A 25,974-nucleotide genomic window follows, 5' to 3' on the forward strand; every position below is an offset into this window, starting at 1 on the left:
GTCGTGTTGACTTTAACATAGATTGACCAAGTGGTTACAGCTCTGGAGTCACTGCAGACTGCAGAAATGTGTGGCTGCTAGGCACCTTTGTATTAATAGTGTCACATGACACCCCATGTGTTTGGTTTTGGTAAGTTACTTCTCTTGCTGGTTAATTTTGCTAGTGTCTGTGTACCAATTCCTTTGCTGGTCACCTTCCTACCAAGGCCCTTAGAGAACTGTGTAGGAAGTAGATACGCATCTCCTGGTGTCCAGTCACAGGAAAGAATGGGTATTTTGTCCATACAGGGAGTCCTGAGGCTGGTGAATCCATCTTGGTTTACAGCACCACAGAGACAACAGGCAACACGGCCATTCTTTGCTGACCACCTACAGTTTTGCTAATCCTTGCATCTGACATCTGTGACTCTCTTGACCTCACTTCCTTTTCTTTCTGAGACCCTGTCCATTTTTACCCACACATTACCGGTTCCTGAACATTCATTGTCACCTGGGGGTCCGTGTTTCTTCTTCATGTTCATCCTCCTCCTTCTCATAATTTTCTGCAAATAAATTCAGAAATGTCCCGTCAGCTGTTCCCACATCACCACTATGAACACAGTGGCCTCTATGGCCCGAGAGACATAAGTGTCCTTGCATGACTAGGCATCCACTGCATTTAGGGCACTGTCTTTAAGAATTGCTGTGGCATGGCTTTCTGATGCATCAGGCAGTGTGTCTCTGATTCTGAGGATCAGCATCACTGACCCTGGGCAACAGCTTCTACTGTCTCTTGTTGTCCATATAAGGGGATGCTTGTCCAGTTTCAATCTTGACTTCTGCAAACCGTGTCTAGCAGCGTGCCGCGAGTCGCGCCACAGGCACAGGCTCTCTGTGCATTCACAGCTCTCACATAGAGCCTCCTCCTTGTCCTGAGGACAGGACAACCACCCTGTCCCACATCCAACCACCGGGGACTTCATGGGCCCCCGCGTGGGCTCCAGTGTTACTGAGGGGTCATCTAGGAAACATGTTCCAGTCTAAACAGCGTTCCCACCTCCAAGTCCTACTGCATCAAGTTCCTCATCCAACTCCACATGGTCAGGGGCTCTACTTTGTCTAAAGTGCATTCATGAATTTTCCGTATCTGCTCACTACAGTGACAACAGGTTATTTGATATACATTACAGATGAGGAGACAGATATGGACGAAGTAAACCTCACTCTCTCACCCACATTTCATACAGACTGGGCTAAGTCTGGGAACCTCCCACTTAGGCGGGGATCCTAGCACACTAACTAGCTGCCTCCTGTCACAGTCTCCTTTCCGGGATCTAACACTGGTGGATGCTGCCTCCTGCCCCAAGGGCTGCGTTCCCTCAGGGAGGAAGCAGACATGTGGAGCACTATGACCTCCAGCCTGTGCATTTCTCCTCTCTGTTACCACCTTCTAGTCCTGGTCCTCTCATGGCCTTGCGCACAATGGGGAACAGAGGACAGCTGCTACAAACAGTGTGAGGGCAGGTGGGAAGACTCTTGTGAGCCCAGGGCCTTGCAGCAGCTCAGTGCAATCAGGGCCTCTGGCTGCCTTACCTGAGCTGAGCTTTCGGGCAAGGCACTTGGCCAGCCTGCGTCCCTCAGCCAGTTGCTCTTGGAAGCCCTGTCCTTGGCAATGCTCAGGGTCATCATGGGAGAGGAGGTCCTCGAGGTGTTTATCAAGGAGTTGGCAAACATCTCTCCCTTCGCGTAACTTATCATATAAACGGGTCAGCTCTTCAGTCTGGTCTTTGATCAGCAGATGGCACTGTCTACGGTGGGACAGAGAGAAAATTTAACAATGCAGAGAGTGGATCAATAGATTATAAGAGCTTTTGGGGAGATTTCTGGGAGAATTTCCCACAAGCAGCCGCCGAAACAAATTTGTGCACATGTGTGGTTACCTGCCTGTGGCAGAGAAAGAAGAAAGTAAAACAAGGCCTCCTCTGTATCAGAGAGTGCTCCTGTGAGCCCCCTTGACATCCCTTGCATCTTTTGCTTCTGGAAACAGACCCAGGGGTCCTCCTAAGCACACGTCACAGACATGTCCCTCAGCTGCTCACTTTGGGCATACCCATTTCCCTGGAAAACTCCATATAGTGCATCATGCAGCGAATGGACACACTGGCAGACACAGAAGTGTGGACCGTAGGGCTGGTGTTAAGTCCTGAGCTCAGGAGAATGGCAGGGTCAAGGGGACAGCATTTGCTGAAGGAACGGATGACAAGCTGTAGTCAGCCAGGTCGTGACTATGTGAAAGGGAAATGAGGTAGTGATCTCACAACACTGTGAATGTGCTAAATGCCACGAACTGTTCCCTTGAATTTGGTGACTTTGATATTTTTTTACAAGAGAGAATGAGGCTCTGAGTCATTGGAGTCCATCATTTACCAATCACTGTTGTCTTAGTTGTTTTAGACATAGTTGTGGAACGTGCCTGCCGTGAGGGTTTCTGCTTTTCTGGCCCACACTTGTTGCTGCCCCAGGTCAGAGATGCCCACAGCTTCCCTCAGGCCTCCCACACAGAGCCCTGCTTACCTGAGCTTCTCAGCCAACGTGTCTGCCCGCTCCCTCTTCTCCAGCTGCCCCTTCTCCCCCAGCACGGATTCGATGATGTCGCTGGACTCTTCGCACTCTGAGAAACAGAGATGCCTGTCTCAGTGGAAAGCTGGATATGCTGCAGTGCTCGCTGTCTTCAAGGGAGGAGATGGGGTCCATTCCAGCGCAAATGGAACCCTGGCAACCAGGCTCTGCGCGGGGAGCTCCACTTCTCATTCCTCAGCCTCTTAACTACAGCGCATTCTATTCCTCCCTGTTTCAGAGCCCAGGAAAGAACAGCCCCAAAGCTCAGAGGGGAAGTAGACGCGGTGAGTAGCAGGTATTTGGCAGAGTCAGGATTCGTATCCCCTGACACCAACCCTGACCATGGCCACTCTAGCAAGTCTTGTGGCCTCTTAAGTAAAACACTAAGCAGGGACATGACGTAAGGCCCCCAGGACTCCAGGACCGATGGGTCCCCTGAACTAGGATTTCTATACTGAACAAGTATCTCAAAGGTAAAAATTCACCCGATACACTCGTGTGAACTAGAATGCATAAAAGCAGAAGGACCTGAAAGGAATATGGCCAAATCCTAATAAAGTGTGTGTTATTAGAAGCAGTAGAATTATGAACAGAGTTTACACGGTGCCAGGCTCTGCTGTTAGAGCTTTACAAGGAACTACTCAGTATTCATTTCGACTCAGAGAAGTAGCACCCACAATAGTAGTAGTTTAACAGAGGAGGAATCTGAGGCACAGGAAGATAGGCAGTTGGATTTGAGTCCAGGAAGCCTGGCCCAGAGCCCATGCTCTTCACCCCTGTGCTGTGTTACCTCTACCGCAAGCCCTCGGGTGATACCTGATTTCATAATCTTCACAACTGCTTTCCCAGTTAATGAGATGATTATCGGGAAAGTTGTAAATAAAACTTTGTTTGTCCTTCCCTGAAAGCTCATCATCTCTTCACTTTCCTAAATAACAGGCTTCAATTTTTACTTTTGTCTGCATAAGTCGTTTTTAATTATACCTCCCCTTGTTATATTGAAAGCAGATTGTGAGAAAATGAGAAAACTTCGGGCTAAGAGTTGTCAGGATTCCTTCCTATCGCTCGGCTGTGACGTGCCCCATTCTGCACCGCATCCCCCTCTTAACGATAAGGCCACCGAGCTCCTCATTTCAGGCTGACTGTGGGGGAGAGCCTACCCCACGCACTAAGGCTTGGGTGGTTCCTGGGGCCGTGGTCTCCCCCACTCACCCTCATTCTCTCTTGGCCACATGTCTCATGGCCCAGGCCTTGAACTGTTGGGCACCCTACATCATTGAAGGTTCCCCAGCTCAGGGAGATACAGGGGAGGTAGCAGAGGTTGTCTGATGTTCCCGGAAACACCCTCAGCCTTATCACTGGGTATCAGATGGCCTCTGTGGAGCCAGGAAGCAGAGCCTGCACGGGTTCCCTCTCACCAGGGGAGTCACTGTGTGGATGGTGTCACTCATGGATACCACGGTTTCGGAGAAAGCAGAACCCACCTCTATCTCCTTGAAAGCAGGTCATGTCACCTGCTACCCTCCCCCCATGTGTACCATCAGCATGTTTCCCCAGTGTCCCTAGCTCGGTGCTTTCCCAGTGGGACATCAGAGGAACCTGACCTGATGGAGTTCTGGAGTCACTGTGATGCAGGATCTGATACTGCACAGAGTCAATCCTGAGAGGACCAGGCATTTCTGTGTCTGCACCATGAATCAATTACTGGGTTGTGAACTCTAGCCCCACCCTACTTGTCACAGCTAGCCTGTGGAGGTTGCTAACCTATTTGTCTTCAGTTTTCCCATCCTCAGCAAACTGAGGGTAAAATACCCACCTCTACCATTCCTGGATTGTGGTCAGAATGAAATTTATCGTGACAGTGGAAATAGAAAGGACAACATCTGCAGAGGGTTTTAGTTTCTCAGAAGGAATACAGACAGCCATCGCTTTGGTGAGCATGACCTTGTAGGACTTACTGTATTTCTGCAGCTGGTTGGCCAGGGAGTAGGCAGTGGCTTCGGATATAAGGAATTTCTCCTTGAGGTCTCGGAAGTCCTGCTTGCTTTTCTCCAGCTGGGACTGAAGGTCCTGGTTGATTTCCAGGAGGCTCTTTTCTGCCCCAGGATCGGAAAGAGGGCCAAGAGGTGCTGCCATGGTGACGTGTGGCAGAAGAGGTAGAGCTGGGGAATGAGCAGAAGAAACCCAAACACAGGATGGGTTAAAACCCAGTGAAATCAAGTAGGTTTAAATCAGGACTGAGGGTTGAGGATACAGGAATTCTCTACTTACTGTTGGGAACAATTTGAACAACACCCCACAGCACTTGAGACTCGGTAACCACAAAAACAAGGTTCAAGATGCCAGAGCTGATAGCCAAAGGCCCTGCCCCAGCTCAGACTCCAACCGGAATGACAGAGGGAGCACCCAGAATGCCAGGTAACGGTCTGCACTTGCAATAACAGATTTGGAACGTTGGGGCTTTCAATGGAACCCGGGGAGCCACTGCCTTCCAGTTGCCGAGGCCGTGCTGATACACCAGGCTGCCTGGTCTCCCCTGAAAGTCATCACTGATGGGGACCCACCCTCAGTGGCCACTCTCAATAGTTGTGCACCCTTGTGCTGAGACCACAGTTCCCATCTCTTTCTAAAAAATGATGTCAGCATAGTTCTCATTCTTCATTCTTATGTGTGTATAAAATCATCAAGGCACAAATAGCTTCCCATGAAGTTTCCCTTTTTTTTTCTTAAAGATTTATTTATTTGAGAAAGAGAATGGGGGCATGGGTAAAGGGAGAGAGTGAGACAAGGGGCTCAGTCTCACAACCCATGAGATCATCACCCTAGCCTAAACCAAGAGTCAGATGCTCAACTAACTGCACCCCTCCCAACAGGTATTCTTAAGGGCTGTCATGAACTCATCCCACTTGTTTTTAAGGTAAAACAGATCTTAAGGGAAATATTCCAAAGTCGCAGACTATCACGATGTTCTCTGTGTCTTCTCTAGTTTTTTTTTTTTTCTCTAGCCATTAAAAACACGAGAAACATGCTAGTGTTTTAGTTATCTTTAGTTGCTTTGTATTTGAAAAGCTTTTAAATTTATTTGGATCTTCCTCTATTTACATCACATTTTTAGGATGTATGTAGTAAATAAAGTTTTCTTTAAAGCAAAACAAACAAACAAATGACAAAAAAACAAGAACATAAGAGAAAAACCAGAGTTAATCTATGCAATGAAGTTTGGAAACTGTTTCCTGTCCCAGCTCTCTCAGTGTTCTTCTTCCTGCATCTCTGTGTTATGTAGGCTACTCTTCCCCTTCTGTGGACATGTATTTTCAATTTTCTTAGCTATACACCTAGGAGCAGAATTGCTCAGTCATATGTAACCCTATGTTTAACTTTTTGAGAAACTGCCGAACTATTTTCCACAGCAAAGCGACGACACCATTTTACACTCCCACTAAGAACGTGTAAGAATTCCATTTCTCTACAAGTCATACTAGTGGGGTGAAGTGATATCTCACTGTGCTTTAGATTTGTGTTTCCCTAATGACTGATGATACTGAGCACCATTTCATGTGTTCATTGTTGCATTGGTATTATCCTTTAGAGAAAGTCTACTCAAACTTTTTCCCATTCTTAAGTTGGCTGTCTTTTTATGGCTTAGTTGGAAGAGGATTTTTGGGTTTTGGGGTTTTTTGATTTTTTTGTTTTTGTTTTTGTTTTTTGTATTCTAGATAGCAAACCTCCATCAGATATACAATTTGTAAATATTTCTCCCATTGTGTGGATTGGCTTTTCACTTCCTTGATAGTGTCCTTTGAAACAAAAACCTTTTAATTTTGATGAAATCCAGGTTATCTATTTATTCTTGGGTTGCTTGTCCATTTAAGAAACTGGCTTCTAACCCCACATCCTGAAGATTTATAACTACATATTCCTCAAAACATTGCTTTTGAATGAGAACTTTCCTGGGTTTTAGGGGGTGGTGGACATTAGTTAATAATGTTTCTTGTCTCTTGATTAATTGTCTGTTGATTGATATCTCAATTGATATTCTTGTGCTTGTTTTCCCTCCTATGGAGCATGCCGTGGCCTATAACAGAGATTTTGGAAATGGTATCTAACGATATCCTGAGCTTGATTCAGGGGAGAGTCCTGGTTATATAATTGAGTTGGTCTACACCTCTTGCATAGTTTCACAAATTGCCAGGGCCTATAGTGGTGAGTAGTTGATTATTTTTCTGAGGAACACTTGTCCGGTAGTCCAGATCATTCTAGGGCTAGGGTGGACTTTCTCAGTCCCCTCCAGACCGAGAAGACTGCAGGGGTTGGACCTAGTCAAGAATTTCATCTCTGGTCTTCGTGGAAAGTAGACATGCCTCAGGGTTTGGGGAAAGTTGTTCAATACAAATGGGTTCCCCTCCAATCTTCATATTATATACATGATTTCTTTGTAGAAAAGGTAAAAGGTGAAAAAAACTAAGAGGCAGCCCACAGAATGGGAGAAGATATTTGCAAATGACACTACAGATAAAAGACTGGTATCCAAGATCTATAAAGAACTTCTTAAACTCAATACACGAGAAACAAATAATCAAATCAAAAAGTGGGCAGAAGGTAGGAACAGACACTTTTCCAATGAAGACATACAAATGGCTAACGGATACATGAAAAAGTGTTCAAAATCATCAACCATCAGGGAAATTGAAATCAAAACCACATTGAGATACCACCTTATGCCAGTTAGAATGGCAAAAATGGACAAGAGAAGAAAAAACAGATGTTGGAGAAGATGTGCAGAAAGGGGAACCCTCTTACACTGTTGGTCGGAATGGAAGTTGGTACAGCCACTTTGGAAAACAGTGTTGAGTTCCCTCAAAAAGTTAAAACTAGAGCTATGCTATGACCCAGCAATTGTACTCCTGCGTATTTACCCCAACGATACGGACGTAGTCAAGAGAAGGGCCATATGCACCTCAATATTCATAGCGGCATTGTCCACAATAGCTAAATTGTGGAAGGAGCCGAGATGCCCTTCAACAGACAAATGGATAAAGAAGATGTGGCCCATATATACAATGGAATTTTACTCAGCCATCAGAAAGGAAGATTACCCAACCTTTGCAGTACCATGGGCTGGACTGGAGGAGATTATGCTAAGTGAAATAAGCCAAGCAGAGAAAGACAATTATCATATGGTTTCACTCGTTTATGGAAGGTAAGAAATAGCAGGGAGATTGGTAGGAGAAGGAAGGGAAGAATGAAGGGGGTGTAAACAGAAGGGGGAATGAACCACGAGAAACTATGGACTCTGGGAAACAAACTGAGGGCTTCAGAGGGGAGGGGGTGGGGGGATTGGGATAGGTCGGTGACAGGTATTAAGGAGGGCACATATTGCATGGGGCACGGGGTGTTATGCGCAAACAATGAATCATGGAATGGCGCCTGGGTGGCTCAGTCGTTAAGCATCTGCCTTTGGCTCAGGGCGTGATCCCAGAGTCCTGGGATTGAGCCCCACATCAGGCTCCTCCTCCGCTGGGAGCCTGCTTCTTCCTCTCCCTCTTCCCCTGCCTGTGTTCCCTCTCTTGGAGCCTCTCTCTCTGTCAAATAAATAAATAAAATCTTTAAAAAAAACAAAACAAAAACAAAAGACACACACACACAAAAACAATGAATCATGGAACACTACATCAAAAACTAAGGATGTACTGTATGGTGGCTAACACAACATAATAAGAAATTTTTTTAAAAAAAGTAAAGGTGAAAGGATATTTATTTTAGAACAACTTGTCTATTGTTCACCAATTGTCCGTCTGCACTTTTAAAAATGTGTAAAGGATCATTCAAGGTCAAATACATTCTTAGCAAAAGTACAGTTCTTGCACCCTACCAGGTGATTATACTGAATCCTATGAATTGTCTTATTACTTAGATGTTATCCTTTTCCTGATGAGAAAAAAAAAAAATCTGAGAAATAGTACAAAGCTTCCCAAGGCCACATATCTAGTGAAGAGAGGAGGCAGCATTAGAAACCATTTCGGGGGAAACCATCCAACTCTAGACCTCAGCTTAGGTCTTGATCTCAGGGTCATGAATTGGAGCCCTGTGTTGGGGTCCACTTAAAAAAAAAAAAAGGCAACCAATCTAGCAGATACCCCATTGGGTTTTCATATGCTTATTATCATTTGGATGTCTTCTTTTGGGATGGGGTTTTTAAAATATTTCTGCTCATTAATATACTAGGTTGTTTCTCATTTTCTTTGTGAATTGTTAGAGTTCTTGATATATTTTGGATGAGTGTTTTGTCAGATATATGTATTGAAAATAATCATTCCTGGTCTATAGATGGCCTTTTCATTTTTGAAGAATGTCTTACAGTATACAGAAGCCTTTAGTTTTCATAAACAACAATTTAATTGAATTTTTTATGGTGAGTGCTATCGTGTCCTGTTTTAGAAATATTTGTCTATGCCAATATTATGAAAATACTTCCTATTTTTCTTTTATAGGCTTTGGAATTCTTGCTTTCATATCTCCAATTAATTTCAATATGTAGTGGGAAGTGTTTGTTAATATTTACTTTTTAAAAAACAAATCATCTTTTGCTCTATTACCTTTAACAGAAAAGTCTTCCACTTCCCCAGTAAAGAATATTAACATATACACACACGTATACAAAATCAAATAGCTGTGCATATGTGGGTATATTTTTGAATTGCTGTTCTTTCACTTTGATATATTTATGTCGGTTAAGTGTCTGACATTAATTCCGGCTCAGGTCATGATCTCATTGGTGGTGAGATCCAGCCCCAAGTAGGTCTCCATGCTCAGCAGGGAGTCTGCTTGATATTCTGTCCCTCTCCTTCTCCCTCTACTCCCCCACTCACTTTCTCTCTCTCATTCAAATCAATCAATCTTAAAAACAAAACAGAATTTCCAAACTATTTTCTAGAGTAGTTGTAGAATTTAACATGCCCATCAGCAGTGTACGAGAATTGTAGCTCCTACACATCCTTGCCAATACTTGGAATGGAGATTCTTTTCATTTTTGCCATTTTAATTGGCAGATAGTGGTTTCAATTTGCATTTTCCTAAAGTAATGATGTAGATCTTGGCATGTCCTTATATGCCTTCCGTATATATGCTTTGCTGAGCTGTTCACAAATCTTTTACCCATGTTATCATTTTATTTTATTTTTTTAAAGGTTTTATTTATTTATTTGAAATAGAGAGCAAGAGCGGGGGCGGTGTGGAGGTGGGGTGGGGAGGGCAGAGGGGGAGGGAGAAGCACATTCCCTGCTCAGTGGGGAGACTGACAGAGGGGGTAGGGGCTAGATCCCAGGACCCTGAGATCATGACCTGAGCCAAAGGCAGCTGCTTCACCAACTGAGCCACCCAGGCACTTTTCTTTTACCCATTTTTCAATTGGATTGTTTGTCTTCTTCTTAACTTTTGAGAGTTCTTTCAACGGTTCTATTAGGAGATCTTCACCAGATATGTAATTTATAAATATATTCTCCTTCTATGTTTTCCCTTGATTTTGCATTCTCTCACCAATGTCTTTTGAAGAGCAGAAATTTTCAATTTTGATGTAGTCCAAAATTGTTCTTTCATTAATCACAATTTTGGTATCATATCTAAGAAACCATTATCCGGGGGCACCTGGGTGGCATAGTCGGTTAAGTGTTGTGATGCCAGGGTCCTGGGATCTAGCCCCACATTGGGCTCTTTGCCCAGTGGAGAGCCTGCTTCTCCCTCTCCCTCTGCTGCTCCCCTGCTTGTGCTCTCTCACTCTGTCAAATAAATAAATAAAATCGTAAAAAAAAAAAAAAAAGAAATCATTGTCCAACTTTAGGTTCTAAACACTTTTTTAAAGATTTATTTATTGGGGTGCCTGGGTGGCTCGGTTGGTTACTCATCTGCCTTTAGCTGAGGTCATGATCCCAGGGTCCTGGGCTTGAGCCCCCTGTCGGGCTTCCTGCTCAGCAGAAAGTCTGCTTCTCCCTCTCCCTCTGCCTGCCTCTCTGCTTGTGTTCTGTCTTTCTCAAATAAACAAAATCTTTTTAAAATTATAGATTTATTTATTTAATTTGCGAGAAAGTGACAGAGAGAGAGCAAGTAGGGAGAGGGAAAGAGGGAAAGAAATTGAAGCAGACTCCCCACTGAGTGCATAGCCAACGCTGGACCTGATCCCACCACCCATGAGCTCAGGACCTGAGTCAACATCATGAGTCAGATGAGCCACCAACTGTGTCACCCAGGTGCTCCTAAAGACTTTTCTACTACGTTTTCTTCGAAAAGTCTTAACATTTTAAGGTTTCTATTTAGGCCCATACTCTATTTTAGGCTAATTTCTGCATGGTGTGAGTTATGGATCCAATTTTATGTATTGATTTTCACATGCATATGCATAGGTCATATCCATATTCATGTGCTGAAAAGATTACAATTGACCACTTACTGAAAGATTATACATTTTTAAAAGATTTATTTATTTATTTATTTTGGGGAGGGAGGGGCAGAGGGAGAGAGAGAGAGAATCCCAAGCTGACCCCCTGCTGAACATGGAGCCTGATGCAGGGCTAGATCCCAGGACCCTGAGATCATGACCTGAGCCAAAATCAAGAGTTGGACACTTTACCAACTGAGCCACCAGGACCTCCAATAGATTATACTTCTTACAATGCTTTGCTTCTCACATTTATCAAAAACCTCTTCTCTGTATAGGTATTAGTTTCCATTTGGAATCCGTAATCCATTTTATTGATCTGCTTACCTGTCATATGCCAATACCAATCTGTTTCGATTACTATAACTTCAGAATAGTTCTTCAAATTAGGTACAGCTAGCCCTCAAACTTGGTTCTTTGTTTAACACGTGTTTTGGCCACACTAGGTCATTTACAGTTTTCTGTGAATTTTAAAATCAACTGGTGACTTTCTACCAAGGATACAGGCTGAGATTTTGAGAGTGATTCAATTGAATGTATATATATCAGATGGGGGAAATTGATGTTTGAACAGTATTGAAGCTTGGGACCCATGAATAAGAATTTCTCTTCATTTTCTATGGCTTCATTCATTTCTCTGTGAAATATTTTGTGATTTTCACTCAGATCTATCCCTCAGTATTTCAGGCTTCATGCTATTATCAATGGTATCACTTTTCACATTTCAGTTAGGCATTGCGATCACATAAAACACATCTGAGTTTTATATGTAGATTTTTTTTAATGTTTTTTTATTATATTATGTAGTCACCATACAGTACATCCCCGGTTTCCAATGTAAAGTTCGACGATTCGTTAGTTGCGTATAACACCCAGTGCACCATGCAATACGTACCCTCCTTACGACCCATCCCCAGTCTATATGGAGATGTTTTATCTTGATACAAACAAATGCTTTTCAGAGTCAAGCTAGATCTGCCAGTGACCATATCTTTGGAGACTTAGGTATTTGCCAGGTGACAAGAATCTTATTCCATTCACTTGGAGTTTTCTCAGCAGCCCAAAGAAATGGTAAATAGCTCTACAAAGAGTCTTGTGGACCAATGCATGTGAAATGCTTTGTATGTTCATTAATAAACTTTCCTTAAGAGTAACCACTCAGTTGGTAAGGCTGCTAATCTATCTTGTGTTTAGATGCGATACCACAGTTGAGAAATTTAAGGGCCAATGTTTTCTCTTATTATTTTACTTAGTCTTGAATAATCTACTGCCAGCATTATGTACTACCAGAAGCCTTGGGACGGTATGCAATGATATATCCATCAAATACCATGAATGGTGCCCAAATCTGATTCGTCTTCTTTCTGATGTGATCTATTATAAAATGATACCAACAGCATTAAAACAATTAATAGTGGCAGGCTGAGGGCTGTGTGTGACTCAGTTGTGTGACTGAGTTACCCTTGGAGACAATGGCTCCTACTTCAAATCTGAAGTAGGTGTCCACTCCCATGAGTCTGTAAGCATCAGGTCCTGATTCTGCAACAGAAGCTGTAGTCCTTTGCGTCAGCTTCATTCCCCCAAAGAAGAGAGAAAGATCTTTGGTTTAAGTCGTGAGTGGTGTGTGTAGCATATTTAAGTTACCTCTTTAGGCTTTGAACTTAACATCCTATCAGGCAAAGCTTGCTCACCTCTGTGACTCACAAGTTCAAATTCCCAGTGGCTCAGGTGACATGTCTCAAAAAAACCAAAGCATCCATTCAGTATTAGGTGTCTCTCCTAAATTTCAGCCTTGATGGCCTAAAATGTGGCACACAAACAGCTTTATATGTGTTTGATTCATGTTTGTCTAATGGTTTTCCAAAGTCTAAGTACGCAAATGACTTTCGGTCCAGTTTTTGTTTCCCAATGCTCTGCCTATTTGACAGGGCTCAAGAGTCAGTATAAACACAGATTTATTTCAATTTATTTATAACCAACCAATCATTGTGTACATCACATATAGTTCTATACATTCCTTCTTTTACCTGTTTACTTTCGGATTTTGAGAGGATAGGACGTTACTCGCCTCTTCCACTGACATCCTGAATTACAGTTCTGCTCTCTGTTAAAACAAAACAAAAAGCTGCTTGACTTGTTATTCATCAAAGTCATTGTAGGATGTGTTTAAATCTCATTATTTGTGAGCGTCATTAATTTTTAAAAGATTCTATTTATTTTAGAATGAGTAGTGCGAGCTGGGAGAACAGAGGGGCAGACTCCGAGAGGGAGCAAGAATCTGAGGCAGACCCTGGGCTGAGCGTGGAGCCCAACTCGGGTCTTGACCTCACTACCATGAGATCATGACCCGAGCTGAAACCAAGAGTCAGACGCTTAACTGAATGAGCCACCCAGGTGCCCTTTGGTTTTCTAAGAATGGAAAAGTCACTTTTGGCTCAAGCCAATAGTGGATAATCTGTGAAAGAACGATTGCAGTGCTCAACTTCAACCTACTCACATATTATTTTAATCTGATTGTTTTAGGTGCCTTCCCCAGACATTCTCAATTGAGGCTCTCCTGAAATCAATCTGTCCTTATGGGAAACATCAGAAATCTACGCCCAAGTAACAGGCAGAATTTGAAGTTTGTTTCACATTCTGTACCATCATCTAATATGCCCAGAGGGAACCGTCAACAATTCTGGATACACCAAGAGGTAACTTGTACTTATCCTTACCTAGCTAATCCAGTCTCTATTCCTACCGTATTTTCTTTTTTTTTAATAATTTTTTTATTATATTATGTTAGTCACAATACAGTACATCCCTAGTTTTTGATGTAAAGTTCCATGATTCATTACTTGCGTATAACACCCAGCGCACTATGCAATACGTGCCCTCCTTCATACCCATCACCAGCCTATCCCATTCCCCCACCCCTTCTCCTCTGAAGCCCTCAGTTTGTTTCCCAGAGGAGAAAATTAACTAGATACAAAGAAGTAGAGTGAATTGATGACCTTCTTCAGTACCAGTGAACAGCTTCCAACAGTAGGCCTTGACTCTTTGCATTTAAAGCATATTTGTATTTGGGAGTTTTTAACTTGGGGGGAACATTGTATGCATTTTCACTTTAGCATGTTTGTGTTCAACTTCCTTTATAGTATATAGTTAACAAGGCTTCTGGACTAGTCAGTATCCCCATAATTTCATGTTGAAAACTAGTACAGTTTTATAAATCAATAACCAACCAATACACAAGGCTACTATGGTTTTCTCATTGCCCTAAGGAACCGAAGTATACTGTGTCAATTACGTACTTCAAATCTTAGACAGACTGTCACATAAAAAGTATTTAAGAAAATTAACTTATGAGAAAATATTCAACTTCGACAGTAATCAAATAACAAAGTACAAAAATTAAAATAATCATTGCATTAAAAAAAAGAATTATTGCAGATCGTGGACTAAATTTTTAGTGTCCATCGAATCCAAAATTTTGCTAGATATGTTTTCTCAAGATGGTGTAATGTTACTATGAGCCAGCTCACCTGTAACTTCAAAAGCCCCAACCCTTTTTCTCCACCACCTAGGGGATACTGTCACAAACTCAGCCCAGCCCTTTCTTCTGCCACCAGCCAGGTGATCTGATTTATTGCATGACCCTCCTGGCAGAGCAACTTTCCAGCATGTTATGTGCATTAAGGGCTTCCTGTTTCTCTACGACCAATGCAAGAAAGTGGTTTGCTTTGTTATTTGGCATCTAGAGCCATGATTAGCATCAGCTTTGTTTCCCCGGAAGTCATCAGGTGCTGTTAAATGCAATAACTTTTCTCCCACTACACTGCACTTGACTCCACTCAAATATTATATTCCCTAAACCTTCACTTTCTGAGTAGATCCTTGACCCTTTCCATTCATGACCCCCAGGCAGCATTATTAAGAATATTATTAATATCATGTGGCTTCAGATGCAATGGTCCCCTACCCTGGGCCTCCCTGACCTTAGGGCAGAACTATCTGCAGTGAGAATGGACATTTACAACCCTTATCCAAACATCATTGATCCCTCTAAGCCCACACTTACGTGGAGGACATCGACCGTGAGGGCAGCTCCAAGGTCGAGGCTAGGCGTCTGGGGCAGAGCCTCATGGTCACATCCTCCTCCTCTTGGAATTGGTGCTTCCCAGCAGTTCAAACCAAGCCCGCTCCATCCTGTGGGGCTCCTCGGAAGGTGTGCAGGTTCACTGTGGCCTACGTTACTCTCTTAGTCCTCATTCCTCAGCTCAGGCACCTCCTTTCAGAGTCGGAAGCTGCTGTATGCATTCCGTGGTCTCCCCTGATTTCTCTGAACTCAAGTTGTCCTTCTTCTTACCTCCTGTGCCAACCACCTGCTCCACCATTGCCTTGCCCATCTTTGGGTTATTCTCATCCTCCAAACATGCTGCTTTTCTGTCTTCCATCGGCTCCCTCCATTCTCTGTTTTCAGTGTGGCCTCAGCTCAGTCTCCTGCAGGAGACACGCAGAGAAGAGACCAAGTCAGGTCTCAGCTGCAGTCCCCAGGGCTGTTTAACAGGCACCTCAGTTCCTCATGCACTCACAGAATCTGAGCAGGAGGTGACTTTGGAGAATTTGAATAACAACCTTATCTTACAGATGAGGAAACTGAGGCCCGGAGAGATTAAGACATTGCCCCAAACTCCTTCATCACTTGATGGCAGCAGAGCCCCCACAATGGCCTTGGCTGCAAGCTTCCCTGTCGAGGCACCTAACGCACCCTCGAGAAACCCACAACAGAATTTCAGGGGACACTGAAATTAAAAGTTCCCCTTAAAAATGCATAAGTAATTTTCAGGAGACCTTGGATTAAATGTAAGCATTTCCACTGTTAAAAACACCAGAAGGCCTATTTGGGGACAAATCTTTTCTCACAGCGATATAGTTCTCTTCCTTTTATTCACTTTTAAATCACTGGCTAATAGACCAGGATCACAGAACACAAGTGTATTTCGTAACACTCATCATGATCACAAATAAAATGCACTTACGTGATTATCGATCAGATATCTGACTCCTCTGCCAACATTCATTTTCCTGAGAGCTGGCATCGGTCTGCCTTGCTCAGCCATGTCCCCAGTGCCTCCATGACAGCCTGCCAGGTGAAACATTCAGTAAATACTTGTCAAGTGGATAAATAACAGTTACCAGGAATGACGAACTTTTACTGATCTCCAGTCCGAACCATATTTCCATTCCAACCCTATCCCGGGTCTGTGCTGAAGCAATAAAAGCACAGCCTTCAGAGAAGCTGTCCAAGAGTCCGATAGCAGCTTCACCACAGGTCACATACGCTTTACTGGATCATTTAATTGTCTCTTTGAGCATATGTATCTCCTGTATGATAGAAAATGTATACTATAAATTAGGAAAGCCAGCATGAACCACTGGAAAGTTAGATGTGAACTGGGATATCATGCAGCAGACAGGGCTCCAGTCCCTGGGCACCTGCTGCAGAGCTAAAGGACACCTACATCAGAGTCACTGTGGTGCTTGTTAGAATCCCCTGGGAATAAGGCAAAGAAGCTGCATTTCAGACAAAAACTGCAAGGAGATTCTCATGTATGAAAAAAAGCCTATTTCAAACAAAGAGCCTAGGATGGAGATTCTGACGCCCCAGTGCTCACAAGACTAACTCCGCTTTGAGCAGACCAAGTCCCTCATCCAAGGTGGCTTTCAATGGAGAAAGGGGACATTTCCGGGAAGGGCTCCTACCTGATGTGGGTCCTGCTTCCATGACTTGGGTTTTTAGGGCGTTTCCTCCTCGGCTCCAATTGCTGGGGGATGTCAGCCCTCATGGGAGTCATTTCTTTATGAAGACCTCTGTCATTTATTCTGCCCCTGGAGAAGAGACAGCAGAGATCAGTTCTGGGCTCCACAGTTCTAGCCTTCCTCCTAAGCCACCTGGGTAAACTGAAAGCATGATGACAGACACAAATCAGGGTCAGGGAAGAAGATCCCAGAGGAGTGAGATGGTGAGGGCAGCCCCTCCTGGGAGAGAGAACCACATCAAGGTCACTATCAGACCATTTCGTGTGGGGATGACATACTGACCAATTCTGTGAGCAGAGAACCCAGCCTCATCATTCCAGACTCCTGAGCCATAGGACTGTGAGGTAACAAATGCTCTTCGTTGATTTAAACCACCGGTTTTCTAATTTGTTAATATGATGAGTAGAGAACTACTTCAGATGTTATCTCTACTCTCCCGGGTTTTTAATCTTTAGAAACATGTAGGCTGATCTCTATAAAGAAAAAAAATCGGTAACGCCTTGAGATCCTGGGAAGGCGGGTGAGGGCTGAGCCAGGGCCGGAAGCAGAATTGTGGGAGCAGCGGAAGCTCTGGCCTCTGCGGACTGAGTGCAAGGAAGACAATCTCCCTGATTTTTCAGAGGCTCTTCAGGTTCTCTTCTCTCATTCGGTCTGCAGGCTCAGTGCATTTGAGGAGCAACACTGGTGTTCCAGCAGTGGCATCTGATAAGGAGCTTGATCCTGTACAGAAACTCTTTGTGGACACGGTTAGAGACTACAGAACGAAGCTTCTGGAGGACACGCTGATACTGGCCCAGAGCTCCAGCAAGACCTAGAGAGGGAGCTCTTCAAGTTTAAGCAAATGTATGGTGGAGCAGACATGAATACATGCCCGGACTTCAAATCTGAAGATCCTAAATTTGAAGTCATCGAAAAGCCCCAGTCCTGAAGAAATAATGTAACATTTATTTGGTAATTTGACCTAGATTCATTGTACAACTGGATCAGAATAAACATACATTTCTCAACTGTCACGTGTTCTTTGAATTCTGATTCCAAATGAATGATTGGTGATGTTGGGTGTAAAAAAAAAGAAAATCAAAGAACCACAGTAAAAATCTGTTCGACACGTTCACATGATGTTCCCTTACCCTTGTAACATGAAGGACACTGTGAAGGGCATTTCCTATCTATAATAGGTTCTTTCTAACACTCTCTTCCTGAGACCAAGGGGGGTGTTCTTTCTGGCTGCAAGGAATAAAAGCCCCAACTTGTTTCATGGGAGGTGTGTTCCTGGCGATTTGAGTTAAGGGAATTGTCATCGGCTAAGGCCATGCCAAGGATCAATTTTTCACCCAGATGTGGTGTGACAAATTTCCCAAAAATGAACGGAGCGTTTCAAGGTAAGATTGCTCCCTGTACTTCATCTTTTCTTATCCCTGCTGTATTTGTAACTATGGGAAATTGTATAAAACAAGATAGAAAGTTATGATAGATGGCATGTGGGATTTAATAAGAGCTGTTGGGGCGCCTGGGTGGCTCAGTCGGTTAAGAGTCTGCCCTCAGCTCAGGTCAGGATCCCAAGATCCTGTGATGGAGCCCCGCATTGGGCTCCTTGCTCAGCGGGGAGTATGCTTCTCCCTCTCCCTCTGCTGCTCCCCTGCTTGTGCTCTCTCTCTCTCTGTGTCTGTCAAATAAATAAATAAATAAATAAATAAATAAATAAATAAATAAATAAAATCTTTAAAAAAAATAATGAGATCTGTTATAACACAAAGCAAAACAAGTACTCTCCGAACAGACTACTATTGGGCAATTATAGGGTCATGGATGGAGTGCCCTAGGAATCTGATCTGCCTTTGCCTTCATTGAGCCTTGAGGTAATGGTTTACTTTGACCGCACTGTTGAAATTAGAAAAGATTGGGGGGCGGGGAGGGGGCGTCCAACTGTACTTGTCACCTGACTTCATGGTGTGGTGGTGGGCAGAATAATGCCCCCTCCCTAGGAGGTGCCCATGCTAATGCCAGGAACCTGGGCACCCTGGAATGACAAGGGGGCCTTAACACTGGAAGAGGCAGATGTTAGTCTAGAGAAACTATAGTGTAATATGAATTGGTATTTCTAAAATCTGTACAGATGAGATCATGGAATTTATTTTCAGTTTACTAATGTGTTCGGTACTCCCTGTCTCATTTCAGACCGAGGAGTTGTACCAGGTGATTGAAGGTCAAGATGACACAATGGCAAAGCTTCGAGAAATGCTGCACCAAAGCCAGCTGGGACAACTTCATGTATGTGAGGGTGACATAGGGCAGGAGGCGAGACTCTGTTGAGGAAGTGCCCTTTTCGGTCACAGTTCTGATTTTGTTGGTCTTCTCAGCTGCTCGGCGCTTGTCCTCCTTGTGATTATGATTTTTACTCTTTTTCCAGAACTCAGAGGGTACGTCTCCAGCTCAGCAACAGGTGGCTCTGCTTGATCTTCAGAGTGCTTTGTTCTACAGCCAGCTTGAACTACAGAAACTCCAGAGGGCAGTGCGTCAAAAAGAACGCCAGCTGGCTGATGCCAAAGGATGTGTGCAGTTTGTAGAGGCTGCAGCCCAAGAAAGAGAACAGCAGAAAGAGGCATCTTGGAGACATAACCAGGTAAATCAGCAGTCGTTCTGTTGTCAGAGATGCTGACTTTGCCCTGATAATAACTTTTTATCAGGACAGTTTGTGTTGAATCCTTGAGTCACTTGCTTAATCTAAGTAATTCTGTTTGACATTTATTGCCCTCATACCATGTGCGAGAGACTGGGCTGTGTTCTGGAAATACAAGAGTCAATATCACAAGCTCTTTCCTATTATTTGTAGTGAGTATGAGACAGTCACATAAACAGAATTTTAGTGTAAATACCGAAATGAGGTATGTTTGGGTCCTGTAGGAATATACAGGAGGGGCTGAGGAAGGGAAGCAGGGAAAGCTTCATGAAGGAGGAGCTATCTGGGGTTATTCTTGAAGGGTAGGTAAAGGTTAGCAAGACAGAATAGTGGGGAACAACCACCAAGGGCAAAGGAATGGCATGCACAATTAGCCACATCTTTTTTAAAAAAATAAAACAATTCTTAAGTGGTTCCTTTATCTTATTAGGTTAGAGCATATGCTATCCATTTTTTTTAAGATGTAAAAGGATGATAGGAATATTCTATCCTTGAGCTTATCCATGGTTACAGTGGAACAGAGTTCTGCTTAGTAGTTATATAGATCTATGATTTTTAAACTAGAGAGTAAGTATTGAACTATGTAATATGAAATTTACATCTTCTTGCCGTTCACCGTTCCCACAATTTCCCATATTCTATTTGATTCGTGTATATTGTTTCTAGAGTAACTGTAAGAATGGCACTTTTCTGCTACTTTGTATTTTATTCCGTATGCCTTAAAAATTTTAAGGCCTCCCAATGTAGTAACGATGTGAAAATTTTAGATTGTTTGCAAAAGGGAATCTGTTTAATTCAGGAATTACGAAAAGCCTTGCAGCAGCTCCAAGGAGAATTGCAGAGTAAGAGCCAACAGCTTCGTACCCTGGAGACTGAAAAATACAATGAGATTAGAACCCATGAGCAACACATTCAGCACCTAAACCACAGTCTGAGTCACAAAGAGCAACTGCTTCAGGTGAGTCTCTGTAATGATTTTAACTGAAACTGGGCTCACAGAGCTCTGAAAGTTCTGTTCATGTAATCTCAGATTAGTCCACCTGTGTTGAGTACCCGTTACATGTAGAACATTGAGAGATGGGAACCAGGAGGATTCAAAATAAGTAGAAAGTACAATTCATGAACCGCAATGCTAACCAGCAAGTGTAGGAAATAAAAATTGAGACCTGAAAGACATAAGCAATAAATATTCAGCAAGTAGTTACTAAACACCTCTCTGAACCCGATAGTATGCTGGGTGCTGGGAAGACAGAAGATATGACCACTGTTCTCAAGTCTAGTAAGTGAAGACATCTGTATAGAAATTTCCAGTTACTTATGTGATAAAATGAACGTTGGAGGGAAAAATGGAACACTGAAGACTGTGACCGGTCTCCTGCCCTAAGCTTGTCGCATTGAATCCCTTACATTCTGATGAGCATACAGTTTTTTCATAGTGTGCATGTATTGTGCATACATTTTCTCTCTGATAGAAATACTGCCCCCCCCACCTGCTCTTCACTTGGGAAACTCCCAGTCCTTTAAGACTCTGAGCAAATGTAACCTCTTTTGTGAGCTCTTTACTGACACCTTCAGGTAGATTTAGACAGTGCATCCTGTATTCCCCTAGTAGCTAGCTAGCAGACCTACACACCCGTATATGCATAATGTGTATATGCATACTCATATGTATACACACACACACATATACACCCGTGTGCAATAGTTAACAATTTGTGTGTATGTCTGTTATCTCTGCTGACCTGTGTTTTCCTTGAGCGTGATCACATTTTGTTTTATATCCTGAATAACACATTGTTTGGCGAAGTGGAGGAATTCAGTGCATATTGCATAAATGAATAAAGGGAAATATTTTTTGGTCTCATTAGGAATTTTGGGAGCTCCTGCAATATCGAGATAAGTCGGACAAAACCCTTGAAGCAGAGGAAATGTTGCTTGAGAAACTTCGGCAGCGAATACAGGACCGAGACGTTGCTCTAGAGGTATGCACCTTAATTTTATTTACGGCACTGTGGATTACTCTCTGCACATAGGTGCTTAGAAATTTGTGTCTACTTCATTTGCTGCTTTTTGGAGTTGGTCTTCCCTTCCTTTCTATTTTTATTGAATAAGTGTGATCACAATAGTGAATCCTAAGGAGCTTTAGGATCCTTGCTTTCCTTGCAGCGGGCTATAGATGAAAAGTTCTCCACTCTGGAAGAGAAAGAAAAAGAACTGCGTCAACTTCATCTTGCCGTGCGAGAGCGAGATCATGACTTAGAGAGATTGCGTGGTATTCTCTCCTCTAATGAAGCTACCATGCAGGTAAGAGCACAGTCTGCCATGACTTGATATCCCTTGTCCCACTTGGATGCTAAGCCTGAAGCATCAGCCCTTTCCCTCATTTTCTGAAAACCAAGGTATTTGCTTTATAAGGAAAAAAATATGACAACAGCAAACGTAGTTATCCGTCATTATAGATGAGGAAGTGAGAAGAGCTAGTACTTCTGCTGTGGACTTTATAGTGAATATGGATTTCTAGACCTACTTTCTGATTTGTTTCTAATCTTTGTCAATATCTATATACTTGTACAGAAGCATTGTCAGGGTACAGCTGTTACACTGTTGTTTTCTCATTAACATATGCATATCCCTGTATAGTCACAGAACACTTGATTATTAATATTTACTGTGGACTATTTTTGGATATGTATTTTAGAGCTTTTATATTTAACCATCTGCCACTTCTAAAAGAAGTCCTTCACTTCCTCTGTAGCATAGCCTGCCTCCTCAAAAATACTGCATTTATAATATATTTATTTTTCTAAACAAATTAGAGGAGAGTTTCTAAAACCAAAGAAAAGAGTAGTATGGCATTGTTAGATTAGATACTAAGTTTTCTACTTTTGCAAAAAATTGATACTTTATGAGATGATTTGAAGGCGGATCAAGTTTCTTGTTCATCCTACAGAGTGTGGGGTGGTCCTTTGACTTACAGTTGCTTTCTTTGTTACTGTAGAGTATGGAGAGTCTCCTGAGGGCCAAAAGCCTAGAAGTAGAGCAGTTATCTGCCACCTGTCAAAACCTTCAATGGCTGAAAGAAGAAAGGGAAACCAAATTTAGCCATTGGCAGAAGGAACAAGAACGTATCATTCAGCAGTTACAGACATCCCTGCATGACAGGAACAAAGAAGTGGAGGCAAGGCTTTAGTTAATTAAAGGCAATTTGTTCAGTGATTACATTATCTCAGTCTTGGATTGGGACTCCTTAGGTCTGGGGGGCCAGTGACCCAAGTCTTAAATTCCATCCTGTGCCAGGGCGAGTCATTGGCTTTTACTGGGACTTTTTTCCCTCCACCTCTAAACTCAAGGTGACAATTATCTTTCTCAAATAGGTCATGTGAGAATTAATGAGAACTAAAACATGCACCTATAATATGATGGCTAACTTTTATTAGTGATGGTGCTCACACTTGTTAGGCACTGTTATAATTGCTTGAAGAATGCTAACTCATTGAATCCTGACAAGTCTATGAGGTATATGTTATTATCCTTCATTGACAGACAAGGAACAGACTTCTGAAATGAAATAACTTGTGCAGAGTAACATAGTTAATAAGTGACAGAGCAAGTAAGCCGCCCAGGCACTGGGGTTCCACAGTTTTAACCACCAGCTACAACCCCTCAGGAGAAAAGTAGGAACTTCATCACCATAGTCATAAATATAGTGCTCATTATTCTTTCTCAGCTTATCATTTTGTGTTTCCCCTATACAAGTTATACTGGGGAGAAAATAAATACATGGATTGTGTATCCATTTATCTTCATCTAATATTAATTATTATGTACCCCGAGCAAATAGGGAAAGGGCCTACTTCAGAAAACAATATGTGAGTTGCCATTATAAGTATTTTTCTGTATTGTTAGTGCTCTTTTGTTGAGCATGTAGTCTTCTTTTTTTTTTTTTTTTGGTGAAAATCTTGTATATTGTTCATGGCTCAAACTTGTTTTGAGGTACATTCTATTTATGCTTTGGATGAGCCTTTCAGCTCTATTTTTAAAAAACATCCATTTATTTTAGAGTATGCACGTGAGCAGGGGGAGGGGCAGAGGGAGACTCCCAGGCGGACTCCATACAGCATGGAGCCTCGATCTCACTACCTGAGCCAAAATCAAGAGCTATCAAGAGCCAGAGGCCCCTAGCCCTTCAGCTGTATGGAAAGATGGAGGGATGAACTTGTTACTTTACCAAAGTTAAATGAAGCAGATTCAAGTTAAGTAACCGGTATTTCCCATACCAAAACCCAACTTCCCAGTGCTGGGTGCTGGAGGCAAGAACTCCAACAGGGAAGGGGTGCCTGGGTGGCTCAGGTCATGATTGATTGAGGCCCCATCCGGCTCCCTGCTCAGTGGGGAGTCTGCTTCTCCCTCACCTGCCACTCATTCTTTCTCAAATAAAATCTTAAAAAAACAAACTCCAACAGGTAAGTGTCTCAGGTCAGGAAGGGGACAGAGCCTACCTGGAGAGCAGAGGGCCTGGAAGTTTCCACAGCCTGATTCTACTCATTCACTTAGCTCCCCTAGAAAACAGGAACAATTACAATATTGTACAAGGTCTCCTACTCGTGTTTTCCTAAGCATCTCAGAGTAAATTACTAGCCTGAATACAGAGTATTTAATTTGGGGTCAGACAGCAAATCAGGGTTGTGGAGCACTCCCATCTGAAAAATCTAGGAAACCAATCTCCATTTGAAACATTCCTTGTGATCCCCACCAGGAGCCCAAATGCACAACTTAGACAAAACAAGAAGCCCACGGAAAGAAACCATGGTGTAGACAGAAGCAACTTCAGAGCATAGGTTAAGCAGAGCATGTAGTCTTCTGTGTGCCAGGCCTGTGCTTGATCTGGGGAAACAAAAGTGAATAAAACATGATAGCTGTTCTCCAGACTCTCATAGCTCTTTCTTCTATAACAGATTCTTATAAACTCCTTGATATGTAGTAGGGGGGATTCTTTCCTCCAGAACTTACAGTGTCCCTTCTGTTTTAGGATCTTAGTGCCACGTTGCTCTGTAAACTCGGACCGGGGCAGAGTGAGGTAGCAGAGGAGCTGTGCCAGCGTCTACAGCGAAAGGAAAGGATGCTGCAGGAACTGCTGAGTGATCGAAACAAACAAGCAGTGGAACATGAAGTAGAGATTCAAGGCCTGCTTCGGTCTATGAGCACCAGGGAGCAGGAGAGCCAAGTAAGGACTGATGCACAGAGAGTGTCGCTGCATTTATAGTCTGAATAGGGAGCATTTGAACATTGTGGCGTGTGTGTGTGTGTGTGTGTGTGTGTGTGTGTGTGTGTGTGTGATTTTACAGTCCGTTGTGTTAGGGTTTCTTCCTTCAGTCTGTTACCTAGCCTATACTTTTACCTCCGTCCTCAGGAGCATGCAATATTTTTAGAGCCTCTGCATTGAGAAGGGTGCCTAAACAATACATGTACTCATTAACTTCATTCTGTACATTTTCTTTCCTTAATCTGATAACTTTGACAGAAGGGAGTACAGGGTTCTAGAGTGTTTTGATTTTGATTCTAAATTCTCAAGACTTGAGGGGTATTTTCTATTTTTTAGCCAAGGTATGAGAAAACTTACACTTGACATATTTTTTCTTAATTCTTATAAAATCTGAATCATCTTAAGAGGAAAAAAGATGGTGTTTTTTTTCAAAGGCTGTAATTAGAATAAATAATCTTATAGTAACATGGAATATATTAATCTTAAAATACTGGTACACAGGTATTACAAAAGCCAATTCTTTTTTTTTTTTTTTTTTGAAGATTTTTATCTACTTTTTCGAGAGAGAGAGAGAGCACATGAGCGGTGGGGAAGGGCAGAGGGAAAGAGAGAAGCAGACTCCCTGCTGAGCAGGGACCCACGCCCCCCCCCCCCGATGTGGGGCTCGATCCTAGGACCCTGGGACCATGACCTTAGCCGAAGGCAGATGCTTAACTGACTGAGCCATCCAGGTGCCCCTCAAAATCATTCTTAATTTATCTTCATTCCCAGGTATCTTTCTACTCAAGGCTAGAGATATGTGCTGTATTTCAGAGGCCAGATGCTCAGAATCCCCCCAGCCAGTTTCAGGGAGGACTAGATTCTTCTCATTTGCCTTTTTTATTTGACCATAATATTCTCTAATGCTTCCTTTATATTATGGGATGGTTGTCTCTTCTAGTCCTCAGGCCCACTGAAGTGAATATACATTTCCTTAGAAACATGCTGCCATGAGTTGCAGAAATTGCTTCTAGAGTAGACCTAACAAAATCACTGTGAATTATTTAAGTCTTTGGCAGAAGGCTAACAAAAGTTTTTGTTTGAGTGCTCTTTTTAACCCCTTTGTAACTTGAAGGAGCTAGTTTATTTCACCTCCAGAAAGAAATATTATACACTGCTGATAGTAAAAGAGTAGAAGCTAGCAGATGACTGAAATTA

At 42.8% G+C, this 25,974-nt stretch overlaps 2 protein-coding genes and 1 pseudogene across 2 annotated transcripts in view; 2 read left to right on the forward strand and 1 right to left on the reverse strand.

Moving 5' to 3' along the window:
- Positions 1-25,974, forward strand: part of LOC125281748 (myomegalin-like) — a 132,580-nt gene that overhangs the window by 45,763 nt on the left and 60,843 nt on the right. The window contains 8 exon segments of the mRNA XM_057310763.1: positions 13,553-13,725; positions 19,013-19,105; positions 19,245-19,457; positions 20,314-20,472; positions 21,383-21,496; positions 21,681-21,818; positions 22,513-22,692; positions 24,544-24,738. Coding sequence (XP_057166746.1) covers positions 13,606-13,725; positions 19,013-19,105; positions 19,245-19,457; positions 20,314-20,472; positions 21,383-21,496; positions 21,681-21,818; positions 22,513-22,692; positions 24,544-24,738 — 1,212 coding nt within the window. The 5' untranslated portion in view covers positions 13,553-13,605.
- On the reverse strand, positions 338-15,978 carry NBPF11 (NBPF member 11). The gene is made up of 5 exons (XM_048215405.2): positions 15,093-15,978; positions 13,057-13,133; positions 4,557-4,760; positions 2,554-2,650; positions 338-1,787 (listed from the first exon to the last, which is right to left on the reverse strand). Exons 3-5 carry the CDS (start codon positions 4,732-4,734, stop codon positions 1,445-1,447), a joined length of 618 nt encoding a protein of 205 aa, XP_048071362.2. The 5' UTR covers positions 4,735-4,760; positions 13,057-13,133; positions 15,093-15,978; the 3' UTR covers positions 338-1,444.
- LOC125282134 (ATP synthase-coupling factor 6, mitochondrial-like) lies at positions 16,987-17,842 on the forward strand (annotated as a pseudogene).

This window comes from Ursus arctos, unplaced genomic scaffold (genome assembly GCF_023065955.2).
Source record: "Ursus arctos isolate Adak ecotype North America unplaced genomic scaffold, UrsArc2.0 scaffold_12, whole genome shotgun sequence".
Lineage (NCBI taxonomy): Eukaryota > Metazoa > Chordata > Mammalia > Carnivora > Ursidae > Ursus > Ursus arctos.

Coding starts and splice junctions, on each gene's coding strand:
- NBPF11 (XM_048215405.2), bottom strand. CDS start 4,734: ATGGCAGCACCTCTTGGCCCTCTTTCCGATCCTGGGGCAGAAAAGAGC. Junction 2,651..4,556: donor CAACCAGCTGCAGAAATACA/GTAAGTCCTACA, acceptor TCTGTTTCTCAG/AGTGCGAAGAGTCCAGCGAC. Junction 1,788..2,553: donor ACGTTGGCTGAGAAGCTCAG/GTAAGCAGGGCT, acceptor GTCCCACCGTAG/ACAGTGCCATCTGCTGATCA.